General features: G+C 39.2%; 4 protein-coding genes across 4 annotated transcripts; 2 read left to right on the top strand and 2 right to left on the bottom strand.

Annotated features, from left to right (window-relative positions):
• Positions 1 to 300: 300 nt before the first annotated feature.
• On the bottom strand, positions 301 to 1,277 carry LOC117459057 (histone H1-like). Its single transcript, XM_034099895.2, has one exon. The coding sequence runs from the start codon at positions 1,196 to 1,198 to the stop codon at positions 572 to 574; it is 627 nt and encodes a 208-aa protein (XP_033955786.1). The 5' UTR covers positions 1,199 to 1,277; the 3' UTR covers positions 301 to 571.
• A 5,815-nt stretch (positions 1,278 to 7,092) lies between these two features.
• Positions 7,093 to 8,226, top strand: LOC117459056 (histone H1-like). Its single transcript, XM_034099894.1, has one exon. The coding sequence runs from the start codon at positions 7,110 to 7,112 to the stop codon at positions 7,758 to 7,760; it is 651 nt and encodes a 216-aa protein (XP_033955785.1). The 5' UTR covers positions 7,093 to 7,109; the 3' UTR covers positions 7,761 to 8,226.
• On the top strand, positions 7,684 to 9,658 carry LOC117459058 (histone H2A-like). Its single transcript, XM_034099897.2, has 2 exons — positions 7,684 to 7,756; positions 8,721 to 9,658. Exon 2 carries the CDS (start codon positions 8,724 to 8,726, stop codon positions 9,105 to 9,107), a length of 384 nt encoding a protein of 127 aa, XP_033955788.1. The 5' UTR covers positions 7,684 to 7,756; positions 8,721 to 8,723; the 3' UTR covers positions 9,108 to 9,658.
• A 2,570-nt stretch (positions 9,659 to 12,228) lies between these two features.
• LOC117459059 (histone H1-like) lies at positions 12,229 to 12,978 on the bottom strand. Its single transcript, XM_034099898.2, has one exon. It carries the CDS (start codon positions 12,941 to 12,943, stop codon positions 12,296 to 12,298), a length of 648 nt encoding a protein of 215 aa, XP_033955789.1. The 5' UTR covers positions 12,944 to 12,978; the 3' UTR covers positions 12,229 to 12,295.
• Between the last annotated feature and the right edge of the window lie 3,463 nt (positions 12,979 to 16,441).

Raw genomic sequence — 16,441 nt, 5'->3', positions numbered from 1 at the left:
AAAGATAATATTTCATTTATGATGTATTAATTGTATGAAATGAATCCCTACAATAACACATTGATATTGGTCCTGCCATACTCACATTTATAAGATTTAAAAATGACCATATTTTATGAAGTGATTTAGTGATTGGCCAGTATAAAAACAATTCAATTCAAAGTGCTTGTATATTATAACTATGTAAATGTCTAATGTATAATAATTATAATATATTTTCTATAAAACACTTTAGTATATTGTATGCTGTAAAGTGTTTATAAAGTAAAGCAAACTTTTATCAAGGTAGGATACTTTAGATATGCGATTATTATGTTAGATGTAACTTGTGATAAATGGATAAGCATATTTGCCATTGTGGTAAACACCATGCGGTATGAGATCATGGAACATGTTCAACAACACATGGGAGGAGTATGTCGTTTCCTTCAATACACCAAATATGTGAAGAATGTTTTCTTTATAGAGTTGTATTTATGCAACATTATAATATTAAAACAGGAGAAGTGCTCTTTTTGTGTATGTGGGTGGCTCTTAAAAGAGCCTTTTGGAGATGAAGTAGATGTTCTGTTTACTTCCTCGATGCTTTCCTGGCTGGTGCCTTCTTCGCTGCTTTGGCAACTGGTTTCACCACCTTCTTCACAGCTTTCTTGGGGGTTACTGTCTTCTTGGGGGTAGCTGCCTTCTTGGGTGCTGCCTTCTTTGCCGCCACCTTCTTCTTCGGGCTCTTTGTGATCTTCTTCACGGGGGTTTTCTTTGCAGGAGTAGCAGGCTTCTTCGCTACCTTCTTAGGTGTTACTGCCTTCTTGACTGCTGGCTTCTTCGCGGCGGGTTTCTTCACTGCTGCTGCTGCCGCCGGCTTCTTGGCTTTGGCTGCGGGCTTCTTCGCTACCTTCTTGGGCTTCTCGGCGGCCTTGGCTGCCTTGAAGGAGCCGCTGGCTCCGGTTCCCTTGACCTGCACCAGGGCTCCATTCTCCACCAACTTCTTCACGGCGCGTTTCACCTGGTTGGCGTTGTCAATGCCTTTAACGGCCAGCTCCTTCTTCAGGGCGACATAGGAAGTCCCTTTACGCTCCTTGGAGGCGGTGACGGCTTTCAGCACGAGATCAGCGGCGCTGGGGCCCGCCTTCTTCGGCTTGGTGACTCTCTTCTTCGGGGACTTGGCCGGTGCGGCGGCGGCGGGAGCGGATTCTGCCATGTTGCTTTCAAAGTGGATTCTCTGGACTCGGTGAGACTGAGAGAGAAATCCCGCAAAGAGCGGAACTTAAACACACCATGAGAACCGTAGAGACTCAATCGCAGCCTGCCTCACAGGAGCAGTACTGTGCCACTTTGTGTTTTCTCTTCACGAACACATGTAATAAAATCACACCTGGAGGAAACAATATAGTGTAAAATTCACCCTAAACGATAGCGAACGAGTTTATCTTCATGCAAAAGTGAAATAAACCTCAATATATTTGTATATTATTACTGGGAAGACTCTGAACCTTCCCAAACTACTACCGTGTGAGTCGCTAATCTGTGACTTTCCTCTCTAAATGTCTTCCGAAATACTTTAAAATACTTTGTAATCTTATTAAAACTAGATATATGTTGAGAGTATATGTTTTTGAATAGATTTAAGGTAAAACACAGTAATAGTTTGTATTGAATCTGTATGAAACAGAGGTTAATTTGTACTCTGCAAACACACCCAAAAGAGGCTTAGGTCTGTGCTCCTGCTCTGATGGAGGTCAGTGTGTTTTGTTTGTTTCTGCTTTAGAAATCTCGAAATGTAAGATTATTTACAAGTATTTCTTACACATTCAAGTGAATGCACATACAATTCATGTTTATTTATACAACTTATTCTTTACTTTGAAAAGACCTTTAACTTTTCTCATGCAGTAAACCTAAGCCTGTTGCATTGTTTTTGAAATATATATTTTGTCTTACATCATTGATTGTTTATCGCTTTAATAATCCTCACACTTGTATAATCACAATATTATATTTACTATTTAATATGGTGGCATTTATTACTGTTTGCTTTCATGTTTATCTTGTAGGCCTGTTATAATTGGAGCTGGTTCTGAAAAAGTGGTTAATCAAAGCTTTAATCTTTAGATTTTCACCACGATGATACTACAATATTATTATTTAATCACCTAATTTGCTCACAGTTAAAAACTCTGACAAATGTTTAAACACTCTTGCCAATCACATGTATTTATGGGATTCAAATAATACTGTAAATGTGCTTTTAATATTAAGAGCGTTAAGAAATAGTGCAGCGCAGCGGAAACATATTATAAAATGGCATTTTAAAACACTAATTTAAAAGCAAAGATAATAAAACATGAATAACAGGTACATGAATACAAGTTACAGTGCAGTGTGAGATATGAATTGTTCAATTGAAAGCAGCAGCAAAAATAAAAGTCTTCCGTCTGGATTTAAAAGAAATCAGAGGACCTGCATGTTCCAGATATTTGGAGCATAATTAAAGATCTTTTTTTTCTATGAACACAAAAGACATATTTATCTCAAATATTGTTTATAAATGTGTCTAAATCTGTGTCAGTGAGCACTCCTTGCCAAGATATTCAATCCACCTCACAGGTGGCACATCAACATGCTGTCAGTGTCAGCCATTGAAGAGCTGATCAACTCTATGCAAAGGAGATGTGTTGCACTGCGTGAGGCAAATGGTGGTCTCACTGGTTTTCTGACACCCTACATGTAATACATGCAGTGTTTCCCACAGATCTGAAATATACTTGGGGGGTGGTGGTTGAGGTGACGTGCCTTTGTGAGTGCAACAACATTAACATGAACCTTTCTGTTGGTCTCGCGAACAGGTACAGACCAACACAATAAACATATGGACATGGGATACTATTTAAAAAAAAATTGTAAATGTATTTAGGAACCTGTCCATGTGCTCCCCCGGTAAGATTTTTATTTTGGAGTTAAATGCATCAATCTGGTGCACTTTGTGGGGGAAATAAAGAGACAGATCGATGGGAACACCTGTATGAAACAGAACTGTATACATTTCAATAATCATAAAATCATGGCCATAACCAATAACATCCCATTTCCAATATGAAAAGACACTGAAACTTGTTTATTTATTTATTTATTTTTGGTTCATTTATAGTTGTGAGTGTGTCTGGGCTCCTGAATCAGCCTCTCCTGTCTCCCTCCTCTCCTCCCTGCTCCTCTTTGAGGCAGCAGCAACGACTAGTTTTAGCTCTCAACAAGTTTTAAAAGTGTATCTTACTTTTTTTTCACCTAGTTAACTTTTTTATTTTTTATTCATGCATATTTTACTAATCACTCCCCTCTCAAATGGAAATACGTGTTTACATAAATGGTGACCAAGCCGCTTGAGACCCACTGAGAACTTAGTTTTAGATCTTTGATTTCAGCTCGTGAGAAATGGTGGCAATAACAAAAGTATTGCGTTTATATTTTTGTTCAGTGTTTTAAAAATATATGTTTAGCTTGTGGTTTATTTTAGAAGGGAAGCATTTTCTCCTTGTGATTGTCTAACACGTTATGGCCTTAATGTCACCATGAACTAGGCTATAAGCAGTTTGAACAAAAGAGAATGTAATTTAACATTTAAGTTAGCAAACACATTTTTATATGCAGATGATCAAGATTAAACTCAAATCAAAACTGATTCATATTTTTTAAGTATATTCTCTATTTGTAGATGTTGTATAATTCAAAATGAGTTATTTTGCCTCAAATGTGTTAAAACACGAATGATTATTATTTAACTCTTGCCAACATCTTTTCTGAAGCTATAAAACAGTGACATGTGTTTGTGTATTAGGAATCCACTTGAATAATATGTATAGGCTTTTTGGGAGGGTTTAGCTTAGTGAAGCATTTTGTGATTAATAGTTGTTTTTCTAACAGTAATTATATCGACAAGGTCCCATGATAAACCGAAAACAAATACAAACTACATGCTTGTTTTGTTTTTAATTAGTCTTTAAATTGGTTGATTTGTGTCAATGCTGAAAATTAAGCTGAACACATTTATAATTCTTTACATTTTGTTTGTATTTTATCAAGGTAATGTTGGGTTTCTACATTTGGCTTCTTGTTTTGTATTGTCTGCCAAATTCAACTTAATTGATTTCCCTTAAATAAATTAAACTTAACACAAAAAGTAAAGACATTTGTGTTAGGTAGATTATTTCTTTGTTGTACATGTTCTACTTTCTTGTCTTTTAATTGTTAAAAAGGGATTAATTGTTATTGTAATTGTGTACTTTTTGAGTAATACTCCCCTCCCGAGTACAATAATTCATGTATTTGCTATATTTGATGAGGGATAAAATGATTTTTCGCCATAAGTTCTCAGTGAAAGTGGTACTGCTGGACAGAGTACTACTTGGACTACTACCACAAGTACAATCAAGTACTTTTATTGTGTACTTTTTGAGTAATACTCTGTCAAACTCCCCTCCAGAGTACAATAATGTATTCTGCTATAGAGGGACAACCACTTGGAGCTTAATGCTCTCAAGACAGTGGAGACTGTTGTGGACTTTAGGAAGAACGCAGCCCCACCCGCCCCATCACTCTGTGTGACTCCCCAGTCACTGAAGTCTTTCCGCTTCCTGGGCACCATCATCGTCCAGGAACTCAAGTGGGAACAGAACATCAGCTCCCTCATCCAAAAAGCCCAGCAGAGGATGTTCTTCCTGAGGCAGCTGAAGAAATTCAACCTGCCACAGACGATGATGGTGAACTTCTTCCTCCATCATTGAGTCAATCCTCACCTCCTCCATCACCATCTGGTACGCTGCAGCCACACCCAAAGATAAGGGCAGGCTGCAGCGTGTCATCAGCTCTGCAGAGAGGGTGTCTGCCATCCCGCATGACCTGCACGCCTCCAGGACCCTGAGGCGGGAAGATAGTGGCCGACCCCTCCCACCCTGGACACAAACTGTTCACCCCCCTCCCCTCTGGCAGGAGGCTGCGCTCCATCAGGACCAAGTGTTCAGAAAGATTAAATCAATGATATATAAAGATCTTAAAATCAACATTATTATTAATTTCAACTAAAGTACATTTTAATAGCGTGCACAAATGTGTTAATTGCATGCACCTGATGTTTGACACTGTTTATGTTCAATTTCAGCTATTTTGGGCAAAAATCTTATTGACTAAACCATTTTTTATGATTTGCTTTGATTTAGTTTTTTGGAGAAATCATTGAAAAGGTAAAACTTGAAAAAATGTAGTATTTAAATTTTAAATGTTTGCACACAACATTATTTACTTTTGAACCGATGTTCACTGTTCTATTTCCTTGATGCCTGGGAAATATATCCAGCCTGTAGTTTAACATGCACATTTTCTATACAAGTATGTATAAGAATAACATGAACAAGTTAATTTCCTCTCTCTCCTCTTTTAATAACACAATCAAATCATCTTTAATTTTCCCATGACCTTCACTCCCAAAAATAATTTTGTTATGGTTTGCATTTTATTCTTGTATCCAGTTTGGACAGATATATTTGGGAAAAAAAGCTCCTTTAATGGCATAATGGGTGAATCTGTATACCCTGCTAAGTCAGTAGTAATTTAGTTACATTTATTTTATAGATTTAAGGAAAAAGCAAACTCAATAGTGGACCAAAAATTGGACTATATAATGTATTCTTAAACCTCCTGTTATCCTGAAATTAACTTGAAACCCTTTTTCCTTTGGGGTAATTTGACCCCAGCATTTTGAGCCTCAAGAACATGTATCATATTCAAAATGTATACATCCAGAATTCCTATTATGTGAAGTTCGAAACATATATTTGACCTGCTCAATCGACATCAGTCGCATTGACCAGAAGACACATTTTGAGTTGTATACACTGCTGGAAAGAGGAGATTCCTAGCTTTCTAATGATATCAGGATTGTTTTTGTACTCCAAGTGGTTGTCCCTGTACCAGGTCTATAGCAGAATACATTAATTATTGTACTCTGGAGGGAAGTTTGACAGGGGATTACTAAAAGAGTACACGATAAAAGTACTTGATTGTACTTGTGGTATAGTAGTCCAAGTAGTACTGAGTCCAACAGTACCACTTTCACTGAGAACTTATGGTGAAAAATCATTTTGATCTCTCATCAAAGATAGCAGAATACATTAATTTGTGTACTCAGGACAGGAGTTTAAACGAGGATTACTCAAAACGTACTTGGTTGTACTTTTAGAAGTAGTCCAAATAGTACTGAATCCAACAGTACCATTTTTATTAAGAATTTATAGCAACAAATTATTGTATCCCTCATAAAATATCATTGATTGATCAAATATAGCATGCTTCTCGGCGATTACCGTAAAGACTTGAAAAAAACCAAGTTTAACAGTTATTAAAGGGTGTTCATATACTACCAGAGGGAGTACTGTCTGTATGAGAGCCTTTCTGTCATTACAGGGTTAGATATATAATCTGTCTAACACATTTCAGATTGTTATTATAAATCATACTACTATATAAATATAGTTGAATTGTGATATACATGAGAAAAGCTGTGCACAATTAAGGTCTCTCACTGTTGAGTAACAAAGACTGTATTTAGAACACAGCCAGGGCCTGTCCTGATGGGTGTGTTTGCAGACACCAGAATAACCTCTGTTTAACAAAGAATTGTTTACAAATACTGCATTTTTTCACCTTGAGTCTTTAAAACAACATCTCGCCTAAGTATATTACTAGTTTTAGTGGGAATATGAAGCATTTTAGGTTGGTCAGGAGATTATTTATAGGAAAAAGTCGCAGATTAGTCCTTCTCACGGCATTAGTTTTAGGAGGTTTAAAGGCTTCCCAATAAAAAGACAACAATATTTAAAGCTTTATTTCGCTTCTAAGTAAAGATAAAGTCATTCGCTATCAATTCGATTAACCTTTCAAATTCAACTCGTTCTCTAAATGTGTATTTTTTACAGTTTTAGCTGAAGAGAAAGCACAAAGTGGCACAGTTTTTCTGCAGCTCCTGAGTTGAGTCTCTACGGTTCTCATGGTGTGTTTAAATTCCTCTCTTCGCTGGGATTTCTCTATCCTCTCATCAGACCGAGAATCCTCCTGACAGCATCATGGCAACAGAAGAAGCTCCCACTGAAGTCGCCGTCGCCGCCCCGGCAAAGGCACCAGCAAAGGCACCCGCCAAGTCCTCGAAGAAGGCAGCCAAGCCGGCAAAGAAGATTGGTCCCGGAGCCGCTGAGCTCATCTTGAATGAGGTCACCGCCTCCAAGGACCGCAAAGGTATCTCTTACCAGGCTCTGAAGAAGGCGCTGGCCGCTCAGGGCTACGAACACACCGCTCACATTAAACGCGCCGTGAAGAGGTTACTCGAGAAGGGATCACTTGTGCAGGTCAAGGGATCCGGAGCCAGCGGCTCCTTCAAGGCAGCCGAGAAGCCCAAGAAGGTAGCGAAGAAGCCCGCAGCCAAAGCCAAGAAGCCGGCGGCAGCAGCAGTGAAGAAACCCGCCGCGAAGAAGCCAGCAGTCAAGAAGGCAGTAACACCCAAGAAGGTAGCGAAGAAGCCCGCTACTGCTGCCAAGAAAATCCCCGTGAAGAAGATCACAAAGAGCCCGAAGAAGAAGGTGGTGGCAAAGAAGGCAGCACCCAAGAAGGCAGCGACCCCCAAGAAGACAGTAACCCCCAAGAAAGCTGTGAAGAAGGTGGTTAAACCAGTTGCCAAAGCAGCGAAGAAGGCACCAGCCAGGAAAGCATCGAGGAAGTAAACAGAACATCTACTTCATCTCCAAAAGGCTCTTTTAAGAGCCACCCACATACTCCAAAAGAGCACTTCTCCTGTTTTAATATTATAATGTTGCATAAATACAAGTTTGTTTACACCTGCTACATATTTATTTGCAAAACCAGAAGACATTGTGGATATTTATCATTATCGTATAAATTAGTTAATTCGAAGATGACCACAATCAAAACGATATTTATGAACATTATTGTAACATTGAATGCTATATCATTAATATTGTCATAATCGTTATACATTTTTTTTTAGAACACATTTTATTATGTTACTATATTAGTAGACCTCTACTTCACAGAAGGCTCCTCTTAGAGTCTCTCACAACATACATTATTTTCCCATATACTTGATTGTGTATAAACCCTATGTACATATTTTGTAGGCCTATATAACTTCATATAAATGTACATAGTTTTTAATTTTATTTTAATATGTCTGGATCGAAACTTATTTAATACTACATATAATTGTGACTTAATTCACTTGAGGAGATCGGATTAGCTCCTGATTTTGTTAATAAATTAATTATTTTACTTTATTATGTATGTTTAATAATTAAACCCCCAAGGATTATATTGGATATACTTTAATGGTCACATTGTTAATTTGTTTTGTCACTTCAGCATGCCAAACTATTTTATAGTGTGCTTCACTTTGATCCTTTAAAGTATACTTCATTTTATAATATTTCTCTAAGAATACACTATATTGTTTGAATATATGTGCATAGTCAGATCTATTTTATAGTATATGTTATTCGATTATTTAATTATGTGAGGTCTATTGTACTTGACACAGTGAATGGACTAACGCTTCTCTGATTGGTCGATGGTAGTACCACTCAACCTGACCAATCAGCGGCCAGATGTTCACTATATAGGCCACCACCTATCGTTGAGGAACTATTGTTTTCTGCTATCCTAAACAGAAAATGTCAGGAAGAGGCAAGACCGGAGGAAAAGCCAGAGCGAAGGCCAAGACTCGCTCATCCCGGGCCGGGCTCCAGTTCCCCGTCGGCCGTGTCCACCGGCATCTGAGGAAGGGTAACTACGCTCATCGTGTCGGTGCCGGAGCCCCGGTGTACCTGGCCGCTGTGCTGGAGTACCTGACCGCTGAGATCCTGGAGCTGGCTGGAAACGCCGCCCGGGACAACAAGAAGTCCCGGATCATCCCCCGCCACCTGCAGCTCGCCGTCCGCAACGACGAGGAGCTCAACAAGCTGCTGGGAGGAGTGACCATTGCCCAGGGCGGTGTGCTGCCCAACATCCAGGCTGTGCTGCTGCCCAAGAAGACCGAGAAGCCCGCCAAGAAGTGAACACCCTAAACCCGCTTCACCCAACACCCCAAAGGCTCTTTTAAGAGCCACCCACATCCCTTGAAAAGCAAATTCTTTGTGAAACTGCATCAACATTGTCTGCTCAGCACAGTTACCACTTAAAACTACAATACACTGTTGCATACCATTGGTTGTGTGAAGTAGTACATATTTATTAGGTGATGCATAATGTATTTTACAAACTGAAATTGATCAATTAAACCAGGCATATCTGACGTTTTAAACTTACTGACCTCTAATGAAGGTCTCATGGGGGACTCATTTTATGAAGGTGTCTTGACTACTATAAAAAAAAAACTGTGAAACTGATATAGATAATTACAGACATTTAACTATAATGAATACTGATTATAAGATACTAGCAAAAATAATAATGAATAGATATATTAGATAAAATAATAGATAAGGAGCAAACATCGTGGGGGAATCGTACAATTTAATTAATGTATTATTTATATATGTACATATTCCCTATCATGTCTTTTTTTAAGTCCCATTTATTGTTTTTATAGTGTCTTGTTGTTGCGTGTTGGCACCTTGAGTCTATTGTAATTGCCTTGTACCTGTACAATGACAAATAAAGATCTATCTATCTAACATGTGCTATAAAAGGTCGCCTTATGGGACAACTTATAGATTTGAAGAGAAATCATAAATAAGCCAAAAGAAGAAAACGTTTTTTTATTATTGGACTTGATCAAATAAAAGCCTTCGACTATTTATCCAGGGATTACTTATGGTCGGTGATGAAGGCCTACGGATTTCCTGAAGCCTTCATAAACATGATTAAGTGTCTGTATTTTAAATCTTGTGTCTGTGTAAATGTAAACGGTGTGTTGACAAATGCATTTCATGTTGAGAGAGGGGTTAAGCAGGGGTGAGGCAAGGTAAGGCAAGTTTATTTATATAGCTCTTTTCAACACAAGGCAATTCAAAGTGCTTTACAAAAAACGAAAGACATTAAGAAAATGGCATTTAAAATCAGTCATTAAAAAAAAAAGCTAATAAAATAAACATAAAAAGAAAAAATACATGAATAAAAGTTACAGTGCAGTCTAAGATATGAATAGTTCAATTAAAAGCGGCGACAAAAAGAAAAGTCTTCAGCCTGGATTTGAAAGTGGTCAGAGTTGCAGCGGACCTGCGGGTTTCTGGGAGGTTGTTCCAGATATTTGGAGCATAATAACTGAACGCTGCTTCTCCATGTTTAGTTCTGATTCTGGGGACAGAAAGCTGACCAGTCCCTGAAGACCTGAGAGATCTGGATGCTTCATAATTTAGCAGGAGGTCAGAAATGTATTTTGGGCCTAAACCATTCAGTGCTTTATAAACCAGCAGCAATATTTTGAAATCTATTCTTTGGCACACAGGAAGCCAGTGTAAAGACTTCAGAACAGGAGTGATGTGATCGACTTTCTTAGTGTTAGTGAGGACTCGAGCAGCGGCGTTCTGAATCAGCTGCAGCTTCCTAATAGATTTTTTAGTGAGACCTGTGAAGACACCATTGCAGTAGTCGAGTCTACTGAAGATAAAGGCATGGACAAGTTTTTCCAAATCCTGCTGTGACATTAGTCTTTTAATCCTAGATATGTTCTTTAGGTGATAGGCTGATTTAGTAACTGTTTTAATGTGACTGTTGAAACTCAGGTCAGAGTCCACGACTACACCTAGATTTCTGGCTTTATCTGGTGTTTGAGGTGCCCTCTAAGCGCAGCTCTGTACGTGCTTTAGCCATAAGTCCATTAATTAAAATAATAAACAATGACAGGTTCATATCAGGAACACCAGTTGGCCATGCGCCCAAAATAACTGCCATCGCCTATGCGGACGATGTCACTGTTATTATAAAAAACAACAGGAAATGGATGTTCTAACAAACCACCTAAACCTATATGAATTGGTATCAGGAGCTAAATTAAACCACAGCAAAACTGAAGGTGTTTGGATCGGCACCGACAAATGTGACATTAACGTTCAAGTAAAAAAAATACTTGGAATAACTATGTGTAGCGACAACTGTGCTGAACTCAATTGGGAGAACAAAGTAAGTGAAGTCAAAGAACATGTTAAACACTGGGAGAATAAAAATACAAATTATAAATCAAGAATAAACATAAAATCATTCATACTCAGCAAGATCATTTTTCTAGCAAACATCTTCCCCCACCAGCCCAAATAATTATGCAATTAAACAAACAGTGTGTCAATTTGGTGTGGGGTACAACAAGGGAGGCTGCTAAACGTAATTTGTTATTTAAGAGTAGGGAATATGGAGGCTGGGAGCCATAGACCTGGGCATTCAACTCAACATTACCTTTGTAAAAAACATCTCGACTGCAATCGATAGTAAAGCACCTTGGGTTGAGGATGGAGAACTGGGATGGAACAAAAGAAGAGGCAGAGCTGGAAATGGACCCTATTACAAGTTACTTTATGGTGACTTCACAACTGAAGTTCAGCATTTAGAGATTGATTGGATCGGAGTACCGAATAGAGTAATTTTTAAAATGATAATAAATAATATAAAATAAAGTTTTCTTAAAAAAAAAATTAAAGAAGGATGCGAGATATTTGCAGGGTGCTTTTGCAGACTGACAGCTGTTAATGTATTTATTTGTATGTTTAATTATTATAAAAATGTTCTGCATATAAAATAAATGACCTTTTCAGAACAAAGCAATAGACAACATTTAAATTAAATAATTGGAGATTGGACACTGGTATAATAATATTCAAGTATGGAAACAGAAATAAAGCAAAAGAAACAGTTTGGAAGATAATGGCATTAATCTGTGATGAATGGTGGCTGTAGTGTGTGATGGCTGTGTGTGCTATGGGCTGGTTATAGCGCTAACTACACTTCTGGACTTTGAACATATTCAACAGTACTGTTTCTGTTAATCGGATTGACCCTTGAGTATAATAACCATGACATTATTTGAATATTAAGGTTATTCATTATTATCAAATTGCACATACTGTCTCGATGTCTGAGATCAAACATGTTCATACTTGCAAACGTGTTCATAATAAGACACGTGTTGCATCTCGCCTCTCATCTTATTCTGACTGCAGTTATTGATACAAGAAATATGCTCATTATGACAAAATGGGTGGCTCTTAAAAGAGCCTTTTGTGGATCTTAGTCAGATCAGTCTGATGACAGCTCACTTCTTCTTGGGTGCTGCCTTCTTCGCTTTGGGTTTGGCGACCTTTGCGGGGGATTTCTTGACTGTAGGGGCCTTTTTCACCACCTTCTTGGGGCTCTTTGCAGCCTTTTTAACGACCTTCTTCGGGCTTTTAGCTACCTTCTTCGGGCTTTTAGCGACCTTCTTCGGGCTCTTGGTGGCCTTCGTGGGGCTCTTGGGGGCTGCTTTCAAGGCTGCTGCGGGTTTCTTCGCCTTCTTGGGAGACTTCTTTCCTGCCGCGGGCTTTTTGGCCGCTGCAGGTTTCGCTGCGGGCTTCTTGGCTTTAGGAGCGACTTTCTTGTCTGCGGGCTTCTTGGTCTTAGGCTCGGCAACCTTCTTGCTCATCTTGAATGATCCGGACGCTCCGATGCCCTTGATCTGGACCAGAGTCCCATTAACGACCAGGCTCTTGATGGCGGTCTTAACGCGGGAATTGTTCTTCTCCACATCGTAGCCTCCGGCAGCCAGAGCCTTCTTGACGGCGGACAGAGACACGCCGCTTCGCTCCTTGGATGCGGCCACAGCTTTAACGATGAGATCGCTGACTTTGGGGCCAGCTGCCTTCAGCTTGGAAACCTTCTTCTTGGCGGCTTTGGCCGGTGCAGCGGCTGGAGGGACTTCTGCCATGTTCTGCTCAAGTGTTCTGTTCCTGCTCACACTGACACGAGTCTGGCTGAAGTGCTGGAGAGAGCCGAGCAGGGGCTGCCCTTAAGCACAGCATGAGAACCGTGGAGACTCAACTAAGCCCATTGCGCCACTCTGCAGTCTGAAAACTTTGACACTTGTGTTTTCTCTTCACTGATAAAAGCCTCCAAAGTCATTGTGGAAAAAGTGCTGAAGGCTGACTGTTAATGGAACTGATAGCGGACTTGATTCGCTTCATTTTGAAAGTATGTATAGCTCTGATGCTCACTGAATTTTGTTTGTGGAGCTTCCAATCGTCACATTCCCCCCGCTGTGGACAGCACTGTTCAGCTGCTTATCCCTCTAATTCTTCTACTGAAAACATTTCAAATGCACCAAATATTTGATAAAAGCTGGTTTCAAGTGACCCACATGTGTGTCCAGGGACTCCCTGTAAAAAACAGCTGTATTTTGTTTATGATATTATAATAAAGTGAAGTTTTCTGGTAGGAGCAAACACACTGATGATCCGGGGCATAGGGTGCGGTTTAACCAGGCTTCCCATTAAGTGCTCGCTGTGAACATGTCTCCAGGTGAGGAGGAGGACTCATTTCATTATACTAAGTTAGGCTATTCATTATATCAAACAGCGTGGCAAATACAGCTTAGTTAAACTGTTTGGGAGGCTGTGGCTCAGTGTGCTGGACTTCTATTCAGGGGGTAACAAGTTCAAGTCCCACTGCAGTCAGCATGTCGTTGTGTCCCTGAGACACTTCAAATTGCTCCTGTGGGGATTGTCCACAGTATTGAGTATGTAAGTCGCTTTGGATAAAAGCGTCTAGCAAGTGACATGTAATGTAATGTTTCACTGACACTCATCAGAAACTTGATGCTGATGTAATGGTCTAATTAAAATATAAAAAGGACAAGAATTGCTTTCAAGAGGCACTGATCTGTAAATGTAAACTTGACATTGTTTCCCTTATGTTACACACACTATGTATGAAATGTGTACATATATATAAAAATGTGTATTTCCCTATTTGAATTACATTTTTACATTGTGTTTTTTTAATGTTAATTTAGAACAATGTACTTAATTTTGTTTAGCTCTTCAACATGAGGTTTCTTATGATTATAACATTAAAAATATAGTTATATACGAGGAAATGCAACAGCATCAAATAACCAACTTCTTTAAGAACTCTTAAGTGGAACAATAACTATCTCAACTCATATTGTTCTTATGTGTTTTGTTTACCATCTACTGGTACATGTTAACAAGATGATAACGGCTTACAGCTAATGAAAAACCAACATTCAGTTTCTCAGAGAATTATAATATTACATAATTGATAAGTCATAATAATACCGAAATGTCGGCCTTTTAAAAAAGTATGTTCATGTTTCTGCTCTCAGTACTTGGTTGGGCCGCCTTTTGCACAAATGACTGCGTGGCATGGAGGCGATCAGCCTTCGACTCTGCTGAGGTGTGATGGAAGCCACGGTTGTTTCAATATCGCCCTTCAGCTTGTCGGGTTTCTGAAACTTACCTACCCCACCTTTAATATATTCACAGAAAATGCAGAGGTTTTTCATTTCACTCCTCTTTTAGCTGACATTTAATAAATGCAGGTACGTTTTTAGTAGCTATTCATACTAAATCAGTTGTCCCTCCCCCTGGTGCCAGGACCAACAGGTCCATCTTAGGCTCCACAGCCCTGTCCCCCATAAGGCTTTGCAGTCTTGCCATGCTGTCCATTGAAAGCCAGTTCGCTAGAAAGCTAGGCTGAAGTCGAATAGTCCATTTAGCTTAGGAACCTTCCTAAAGGAGTGAAATGACCCGGAAGTCCCTCAGTGGCAGCCATAAGTGCCGTTCGAATTCTCTAGAATGATGAGAATGAAAGGAAAGGAGGTTTCAAACTTCCTTTATAACCTCCTTTAGCTTAGGAACCACTGGATCTCCCTTGACGAGAGGAGAGGAGAAAATGCTGCCCCACAATGCATTGCAGCCGCAGCATTTGCCGTCACTCAACAGTCGGCCGTTCACGGAAACAACCGATTATGAGAAATGATATCATGAAAGTTACGGTGCTTATTAAGCATTTTAAAACGTATGTGGTAAGTTGCCAAAGTGCTTTGTTTTGAACATTCATCAGTATTATAATCAAAAAGAGAAATATGAACGTTAGTTTTTACTGAAATGATCAAATAAAGTCAACATTTCACAGTCTTCACTGAGCTGTGTGGGGTTTGTTCAACTTTTAAAAGATGTTTGAATGGTGATATACACAGTGATAGATGTTAAGGACTAACGTTTATAATAAATACATTTGTATTGATTTTAAGATCTTTTCATAGTTCATACAATCTTTGGGATCATTAGTATTAATGTGGACTGGAGGGAGAGGGAGACGAGCAGAAGTTTCACTTTCCTTTTTTATTTCAATTCCAACTTTGGTCATGAAGAATATGTTTCTCTGTTGTCCACGTTCATAAAGCAACAGCATCAGAGCACGGTGCAGAGTCTCTAGATGAGTTCACAGTAGTCCCTCCTTCTTATTAAACATCCATGTTGTAGTCCGCTGTATAGAAAACTGTGGTTTCCATAGTTCCCCCACAGCAGCAGACGCACACAATGACGTCCGCTGGCGCATCATAAACACGTCGGATAGTGAAAGTGCATTCGGATTCTCTAAAGTACCGCAGTCTCTTCTCCTAAGTCCTTTTGAATTCTCCTATCCACTATCCCTTAACCCCGTGACGTTTCACTCAGAGGTCAAGGAATAGACGATAGGGTTAGAACTTAGGAGCTGATTTTTAAACTATCCGACTGCAGCCCTAGACTTCAAGGACTTGATCAGTGACTTTGCCTGTAAGAAGGCTAGGCGCTGGGCCCTTGGTGAGTAAGGCTGAGCAAGGGCTAATAACTATTTTATAAATGATAATATTGGTGTTAATGTTCACTTTATTTTTTATTTAAGAGGTCATGTATATTTAAGTTATATTAATTTTGATTTATGAATGTTCCATTCAAAAATGGCATTAAAAAGGCATGTACACCATAAAAGATTACTATTGAGGTCTATTGTCAGGAATGTTAGTCTTATATCAAAGAGTGAATTCTACTGCAGCAGAATGTTGCACGTCTGCACAGTGTTATATGTTCACCGCTCAATGTCAGTAAATATTGTGCAGTTAGTATTGGACTACAAGATAGATGCAAGTCTGTACAGGTAGTTATTTAAAGCATAAACGGGTTGGTTGGGTTCTGGAGGTGTGTTTAGCATTGTGCTTGGTTGGCGTGGCCCAATATCTTTTCATGGGGCCCAAAATCCCTGGCGGCGACCCTGCCTACACTTTTTAAAACATTATGCACATTGTTATATCCCTTTTGCAAATATATCAAGTTGTTTTGACCACAAAGCGCAGTCGTAGTGGTGTTTCCATACAGTTAATGTCCTTGTCCAAATGTTCATTTGCAAGGGATGTTATTTAAGT

Source organism: Pseudochaenichthys georgianus, chromosome 14 (assembly GCF_902827115.2).
Source record: "Pseudochaenichthys georgianus chromosome 14, fPseGeo1.2, whole genome shotgun sequence".
Lineage (NCBI taxonomy): Eukaryota > Metazoa > Chordata > Actinopteri > Perciformes > Channichthyidae > Pseudochaenichthys > Pseudochaenichthys georgianus.
Note: the sequence above shows the minus strand (reverse complement) of the source record. Positions and strands in the feature narration are given on the sequence as shown.

Bases quoted from the DNA above. Each gene is read 5' to 3' on its own strand.
- LOC117459056 (XM_034099894.1), top strand. From the start codon at position 7,110: ATGGCAACAGAAGAAGCTCCCACTGAAGTCGCCGTCGCCGCCCCGGCA.
- LOC117459058 (XM_034099897.2), top strand. From the start codon at position 8,724: ATGTCAGGAAGAGGCAAGACCGGAGGAAAAGCCAGAGCGAAGGCCAAG.
- LOC117459057 (XM_034099895.2), bottom strand. From the start codon at position 1,198: ATGGCAGAATCCGCTCCCGCCGCCGCCGCACCGGCCAAGTCCCCGAAG.
- LOC117459059 (XM_034099898.2), bottom strand. From the start codon at position 12,943: ATGGCAGAAGTCCCTCCAGCCGCTGCACCGGCCAAAGCCGCCAAGAAG.